This window comes from Nematolebias whitei, chromosome 11 (assembly GCF_014905685.2).
Source record: "Nematolebias whitei isolate Nwh7 chromosome 11, NemWhi1, whole genome shotgun sequence".
Lineage (NCBI taxonomy): Eukaryota > Metazoa > Chordata > Actinopteri > Cyprinodontiformes > Rivulidae > Nematolebias > Nematolebias whitei.
The window spans coordinates 34,797,934-34,805,963 of NC_056508.1; the positions used below are offsets into that span (position 1 = coordinate 34,797,934).

Consider the following 8,030-nt stretch of genomic DNA (forward strand, 5'->3'; position numbering starts at 1 on the left):
GTGTTTGCATTATTGAACAGTGGCAGGAGCTAAGATTAGAAACTGGAGTGTGGCTGCAGGACTACTTGGGCTAGAACTGTAACTAAAGATAGAAGAGTCATCCATCTCTGACACGGACAGTAAGGTGGGATGTTATTATCCATCAGCTGTAGGTTAAGGTGGAAATCTAAGTTTGCTGCGTGGTGTGTCGCTCATGTTCTTCACCATTATGATGTAATCAAAACGTTATCCTCCACAGTGTCGCTGTGCTCATCTGTATATCCTCTACAAGTAGAAAAATGTACAAAATCAAAAAGTGTGCATGAGTTAAACACAAAGTTTTGTAGAAATAGATTTTTTTTACATCATCAGAAGTCTTTTATTCTTCCAGGGAGTCTATGAATAGAGGAAGAGGCTGTAATATTAGCTGTCTACCAGACGGATGATGGATAGTGCTCACTGAGGCGTGTGGGTGGCGCTTTGTGCTTGGCTGCGAGTTATTGCACAGGAGTTTATGTAACTGCTGCACCCGTTTGATATGCCTGTGTTAAAGAGCCGGAGTCTCGTGGCCTATTTAAACCCAGTAGCACCAGTTTCAGCCTGTGGACACAAATGTCTCAGTAGCATTAAAAAAAAAAAAAAAACTAATGATGTTGCTGCTCTGAGGCTCACATAAACACCGATGGTGCTTCGTGTAGAAAAACATTTCCAGGAAGCATTGTCTGTCTGCACGTGTTGCTCTTCAAACACTTAACGGTGGTCATTTGAAGGAATGATTTGATAAACGTGAAAACATTGTGAGTACCAGAACCTTCAGGGATTTTCATCCATTCAGAAACTTTAACGCTGACAGTTCAGTTTTACTGCAGAGGCTTCCTAAAGTAAAAACTGGCTCTGATGAGAAAGCATCAAACCTAATTACTCTTCTCGGAGCAGCAGATAAAACCAGTCGGTGTGAAACAATCAGGTAATATTAAACTTGTTGATTTCACTTCCACCTCCTCAGTTTTATAGCCACAATAATTTTACCACTGAAACAAACAAAATTTGCCACTATCTATTTGGTCTTGTTGTTACATTTTTGCTTTATGAACTTAACAGAAACTAGAGAAATTGCATTTCCTGCAAAAAAAATTCAGTGAATGCTTATGGCTGAATTACTTACTGAGAAAGAGCTGAAATGGAAGAACAAGCCTAAGTTAGCAGAAGAAAGAGCACATGTTCACCAAATTGGGTTTAAATAAGCAGAAACAAGCACAAATTGAGAAAATTAGCTAAAAAAATAGAAATTAGCAAAAAATAAATAGCTAAAAATGCAGAAAGAAGCTTAAGCTACCAGAAGGAAGTGGAAAGAGCTGAAATGAACTAAAAAAATGTATAAGTAGCTGAAAATGCTAAATTTAGCACAAAGCAGCTAAAAAGTAGCTGAAATTACAGAAAAAGCTGAAAAAAGCTAAACATGCTGAAATCAGCAGAAACAAGTTATTGAGGCTAAAAGTAGCAGAAATTACCATGAAAAACTTGAATTTATGTGAAAACAGCTGAAATCAGCTAAAAATGCTAAAAGTAAAACAAGTTTAAATTAGCAGAAGAAAGCAAAAAGAACATGTTTGCCCAATTAGGCTGAAAGAAGCAGAAATGAGCATAAAACAGTGAAAATTATTTGGGGAAAAAAAGCTGAATTTAGAAAAAGAAGCTAAAAAAACAGAAAGAAGCCTAAATTATCAGAATTAAGTGGAGAGCACATTTTTGCTCAATTGGGCTGAAAAAAATTAAATGAGTGCAAAAAAAAATTGGAATTAGGTGATAAAGCTAAAATGAACAAAAACGGCTAAATAGTAGCTGAAATAGGAGAAAAAGCTGAAACTTGCAGCAATCAGCTGAAATTCAAAAACGTCCAAACATTCATGCAGTCTTGAACGTTTTTGAATTTACCAAGTCCTGGATGACTGAGAATCTTCACCAGCGAATCAGCTGAAAGGAGCATACCAAGCTGGCCATTAGCAAAAATAAGTTAGAAGAAGCACAAAAACGTTGTAGTTAGCAGAAATAATCTGAAAGGATCACAAAACAGCTGAAAGTAGCTGAAAAAACTGTAAATGTGTACAAAGAAGCTGAACCAGAACGAAATGCGACAGGATCAGTAAAAGGCCGTGAACAGATCTAAAGATCTGAAGGATGTAAAATGAGCTCAATTCATTTCCTATGAGGAAAAAGTGGCAGAAAAGGCTAAATATTTCAAAAAGCTAAAGTTGCACCAATACCAAAAGCCATAGCAGGATTGTTCTGAAAGAGCTGAACGTTTTGACACATGGTTTGTTGAAATAGCAGAAAAACTGTGGAACAAGAAAGATGCTGAAGAATGTACGGAAGAAAAATGGATCAGAACAGTGTGAATGCTTCATAAACATTCACACAACCAGTAAATCTTCCCAGTATAGTATTAAGATGTGCTAATTCCAGAACTAAAACATGCCAAACCCAAACAGTTCCATTTCTTACTTGGCGAGTTTCATCTCAATCTGCTGGCGGATCTCCTGCCGCTCCTGATCGCTCCGTGCCGGGAAGATGTTCTTGTCTTCCAGCTCCTGCTTGCTCGGCCTGTTTCGTAGTTTGACAGCCAGCAGCTCCTTCCTTAGCCTGCGAGGAAGTGTGCCTGCAACAACAGGCAGGGAGGAAAACACAAACTCCTTAACTCAAGGCTCTGAAGTGTTTCTAACCGAATATAAAGACACAGTCTACAAAACAGAAACACACTTCAGAGCATGATAACGATTTCTCCATTCTGAGAAATATCTGTTCATGATGATAATAAAAAGGGTTTGGACAGAAATGTTTTTTTTATTCAAATCAGCTTCTTGAACCAGCAAAGTGGATTCAACCCAGGTATATGCATGTATTGTTTGCATCATGTCTTTCTTCAGAACAGGCAAAATCAGTAAAAGTGATGAGAGTTTAAACAATAATAGCCTTTACTGATTTTGCTTGTTCAGAAGGAAGACATGATGCCCATCAACAAACACCGGTCCTTTGTTTGCCTTTGAGTTTGTGTGAACTAATAAAATATGCTAAAGATTACAGTTTCTGTAGGCCTGAGGATTCAGCGACTGACCAGAGATGACGGACTCGTTCCAGCCGTCGAGGTCAAAGGGGAGGCCTGAGGTCTTGGAGAAACACTGGTCCAGCCGTACGTTCTCCTTGTTCTCCTCTGCTTCCTTCTTGGGCCAGTCAGACCCTCCTCCTCCTCCTCTTCCTCCTCCCGTGTAGCTGCTGCCCAGCGGAGACGAGTATTGGTTCTCAGAGCTGCAGGAGCGAGACAGACGCCCGTCAGAGCACCAGAGCCGTGGCGATGAGCCCTGCTCACACCCGTCATGAACACTGAGGACACACAGACCAGAAGGTTGAGGTAGAATTAATGGCTACATTTATAAGACCTTCAAGTAAAATATTTGCAGTTTGCTCAACAATTTTACAAAGAAGTAGTTCAAGATGCAGCAAAGTTTGACGCCTCACCTCTCATGTCTGTTCTTGGAAGCAAAGGCTCGCTGCAGTTCCTCCATGATACAGCTGGGGGGCATGGGAGGGTGGATCATATTGCCCAGATGTGGGGACCCTGAGGAGTTTGCCAGGGGCCCTCTTAGAGGCAGGGTCATAGAAGCTAGACTTTCTGTGGCCCTGGGCGGGGGCTCCTTGGGGTGATAGGAGTTGGGCAGGTGAGCAGGAAGTGACACAGGTCCTGAGTCTGACGAGAGAAGATGAACAAAAAAAATAAATCACATTCATTAAATAAATAATCCTTCGTATTATCTTTATGTGGTTTGGAAACAAGTTTTTTTTTTATATATAAACTTGTTAACAAACTGAGAGTACATAAAGTTCTGTCCAAAGAAATTTTAAAAAGCAATGTAAAAATCTCTTGCTGCAAAGTGACACCACTGTACTGCTTATTTGACCACTTTAATATTAGTATTAGTAATAACGCAGTATAATAAAATGACTGCTCACCATCTCCAGTACTCAGCTGGGGTAAAAGTTTAGGAGGTACTTGAGGCGGAGATGTTCCTGAAGGGATCTCCTCTTCTGTTCTTTCCTCCACCTGTTCTCCTGAGTCCTGCAGCCTCTCAGGTAGGTCCCCTGCTGGGCGCGCCTCCTCTTCTCCCCCCTCCTCCAGTGAGGGTACGCTCACCTCCACCCGTTCACAGTCTTGGAGTGGAGCGGCTACTGAAAAGACAATTTAAAATAAATAAGTGTCCATGTAAACAGCTTGACAAAAGGTTTGTATGATTAGGGTCAATATAAATTAGTTGTCTTAAGCAAAGATTACATTTAAAATCAGTGATAGTTAAAATGCACTTTACAAAGACGATTTTACATTAATTAAAACAAAGTTATCTGATTTGGTAAATGCATTGATGGACTTTAAAAACATCTCAACTGTTTCTTGCACTTATCAAATATTAGAGATCTCAGATTGGAATGGGTGACATCCACATGTCTTTGCTGTCCTCTAGTGGTAGATACGAAGAAAATTAATTTACATAACTGTTCTTCATTCTGAACAATGAATTACAAAAAGTTTTCTGTTTCAAACTTCATGTTGGACACATGTGTAAGATATTGTTTTGTTGGCACACGCAAAAAAAGGAGCAGCAGTTTGAGTTATTTTATCAAACCATCTTTAAAAAAATCCAAATAATTTGAAGTTGACATGAAGATGCCCAGCCCTCTATAAATGTATTTCCCTTGTTCTGTTTCATCGGTGACAGCCCGTACCTGACAGGGGATGCTCCTCTTCAGGACCAAGGTATTCCACGCTGCTGACGGTCAGGTTCTGAGTCAAAGATCCCCCAAACCCACCAAGTAAGACGGCACCGTCTGAGCAGCAGCCCTGACTGGGAGAGCTGGGGTCATGGCACGTAAGACTGCTGGATAATGCTACATCTGTAAGGGAAAGCCAAGACATTTACAGTTAAAATAAACAAATTAAATAAGAGTCAGTGACAGTAATTCTGTAACAAACATATTTATTGTGTGAATGCTTATGAAGCATTCTTATTGTCTCCCTGTGTACACAAATTTGTTCCACCTCATGTACCACGTGTGATGTGGATGACAGTAAAGAACCTTGATATTGTGATCCATTTTTCTTCCATATGTTTTTTGGCACAATTCTCATCCTGCAGTTTTCAAACCATTTCAACAAATCATGTATCAAAATGTTCAGCTCTTTCAGGACAATCCTGCTGTGATGGTATTGGTGCAACTTTAGCTTTTTGAAATAATTTGCCTTTTCTGCCATTTGTTTCTCATAGAAAATGAATTGAACTCATTTTACATCCTTCGGATCTTCAGATCTGTTTACAACCTTTTAGTGCTCCGTTCTTATTTTGTTCTGGTTCAGCTTCTTTCAGCTTCCTTGTGCAAAATTAACTTTTTTTTTTCCCAATTAATTTCAGATGTTTGTGCTCGTTTGAGCTTCTTTATGCCAACATTTTTGTGCTTTTGCTAACTTCTTACTGCTAATTTCAGCTTGTTATGCTCCTTTAAGCTTATTTCTGCAAGTTTCAGCTTTTTCTACTATTTCAGCTAGTATATAGCTGTTTTTATGTTAATTTAAGCTTTTCAGATAATTCCACATTTTAAAACTCATTTCAACTGTTTACAGCCTAATTCAACAAAAATGGGCTCTACCCACTTCTTTCTTGTAATTTCAGTTTTTTATTGCTTTTTAACTACTTTTCAGCTGGGGTTGTTTGTTCCTATTTCCAGCATTTTCAGATAATTTCCTCTATTTTGTGCTAATTTATTCTTCTTTAAGCAAATGTGTTCTTTCTGCTTTCTTTTGCTAATTTCAGCTACTTCTAGCATTTTTATCTAATTTCATCTGCTTTCAGATAAATTCAAGTTTTTTGTGGTGATTTCTGCTACTTTCAGCCTAATTAACTTCTACTAATTTCAGCTTGTTGTACTCCTTTCTATTTTTCTGCTAGTTTCCATTTTTTTCTGCTATTTCAGCTACTTTTTAGCCCTTTTTGTACTAAAATTAGCTTTCTCAGCTAATTCCACACATTTTTAGCTCATTTCAGCTCCTTCTACTTCCTTCAGGCTGTTTAAGATTTTTCTGTCTTTCAGCTCCCTTTCAGCTTTTTTTTTTGTTGTTGCTAATTTCAGCTTTTTTAAAGCTAATTTCCTAATTTCTGCTTATTTAACCTTATTAAGCAAATACGAGTTCTTTCCACTTTCTGTTGCAAACTTAGGCTTGCTTTTCTATTTCAGCTATGTAGTGAACCTAACCTAATACCTCTCTCTGAATGTGCTATAGAAATGCAGGGTCTCCCAGAGATGAAAACAACCCTGACATCTATAGCAATGGTTCACATGCAGATTGGCAATATGACACTGTACCACCCAGTACACGTGTCTCGTGTTGACTCATTCCCATTTTTGGTTGGCCAGGATTTTATAAATCGCTTCGACGCGATTATAGATTATGGTGATCAAACAATGTGGACAAAAGTGAGCAAACCACTGCCAATCGATACGCCTCCAGAGTATGACACAGACTGCCCAACAGCAGGTACCGCGGAAGGCGCACAGGACTCCTCAGCCGAGGACACGAGCCCGGTGAGTACTCCTCTGACACCATGTGAAACCAAAGAGACCCACCAAGTGGTCCAAACTCTGACTCAACAAGACAGCCTCCTCTGTGAGCTGCAGCAGTCAGAGTCCACCAAACACTACCTACCACTGGTAGTTAAGGGTGTAGAGATCCAAGGGTCCCACACCAACGATGCTGTTCTGTCTCTGTGGACAGATAAATCAGCAATTAACCAAGCTTTCTATGAAACCTTGGTTCACAAACACGTTGGTCTAGAACTAATTAAAAAAGCTTTCCGCTTTCCATTAGTTCCCAATAGTTCACAGGTAATGACCGCAGAAGGAGTCATTAACCTAAAACTGAACTGGAACCAACGAGAACTGGTTCACCCATTTCTCGTTATCCAAAATTTACCACATGCATCCTACATAGGCTCTGACATTTTGGTAAGGTTAGGTGTCCACGTGGACACCATCAACAAGGTGCTGTGGTCCCTGAAACCAGCCACAAAGGATCCTCCTGTGCTAGACACAGCGAGCCTTAAGGCTGGGCAGACCATTCCAGAGGCCTGCCAAGTCGCTAGCAACCAAACCACCACAGTACCACCCCAGGTGATTAACCTAATGGTGCGAATCCACATCATAGCTGGACAAGCTATTCGCCATAAACAGGCATACTTTCAACCCTCTCCTGCATTTTTCAACTTGGGACTGTCCGTGGAAGCCACGAACCAAGTGAGTCTTGACTCCAGGACCACATCTATTGCTGTGTGTAACACGGGCATGGATGAGGTGCTGATCCCAAAAAACACTATGCTAGGATGGTTGATTTCAACTGACTTTCATGATTTTGAACTAGGCATTCCATTTCTGGGAGGACTCCCAGATAACCTGGTACCGAGTCAAGAAGCTGGGCCAGTATGGTTCACAAAACCAACACAGGCCATAGCCCTTTTCTCAACCGATGACGTCGACCAAGGACCTCAAACCTATGGCGCCTTGCCCATAGACAGGTCCGACGACTCAGAAAAGGATTCGTTGGAGCTCCCCAAGGAGCAAGAACCCTCATCAGTCTCATCACAGATTGAACAGGTGGTCGCTCAAGCCGACACGCTGACATCTGATGAAGAAAGAGACAACACTCGCCAAGTTCTTTTAAAATATGAAAAGTCATTGTCAACTGACCCAGACATCATCCAACTTCAGAAGTTGAATGATCCTGCAATTAACTCGATGATACTGTATCTGACTGACCCAGACAAATACACTCCATCGAAAGTCAAACTGGATTCCGATCCAGACCTAAAAGTCCTCTTTCAGCTGCGCAAACAGTTAAAACTACTCAAGGACAGCCTAACTTTAGCTCATGGAGCGACGTCCTCACCCGTGTTCGCAGTCTCCCATGACCGAAGGGGGGTGACGCCAGTTAGGATAATGCTACCAGACGCGATAAC

General features: G+C 40.6%; 1 protein-coding gene across 1 annotated transcript in view; it reads right to left on the bottom strand.

Moving 5' to 3' along the window:
• phactr3a (phosphatase and actin regulator 3a) overlaps positions 1-8,030 on the bottom strand; it is a 43,177-nt gene that overhangs the window by 7,318 nt on the left and 27,829 nt on the right. Inside the window, exons 3-7 of the mRNA XM_037684258.1 lie at positions 4,753-4,920; positions 3,985-4,200; positions 3,493-3,721; positions 3,092-3,357; positions 2,482-2,635 (exon numbers count right to left, since the gene is read on the bottom strand). Of these exons, the coding sequence (XP_037540186.1) occupies positions 2,482-2,635; positions 3,092-3,357; positions 3,493-3,721; positions 3,985-4,200; positions 4,753-4,920 (1,033 nt within the window). The remainder of the gene's footprint in view (positions 1-2,481; positions 2,636-3,091; positions 3,358-3,492; positions 3,722-3,984; positions 4,201-4,752; positions 4,921-8,030) is intronic.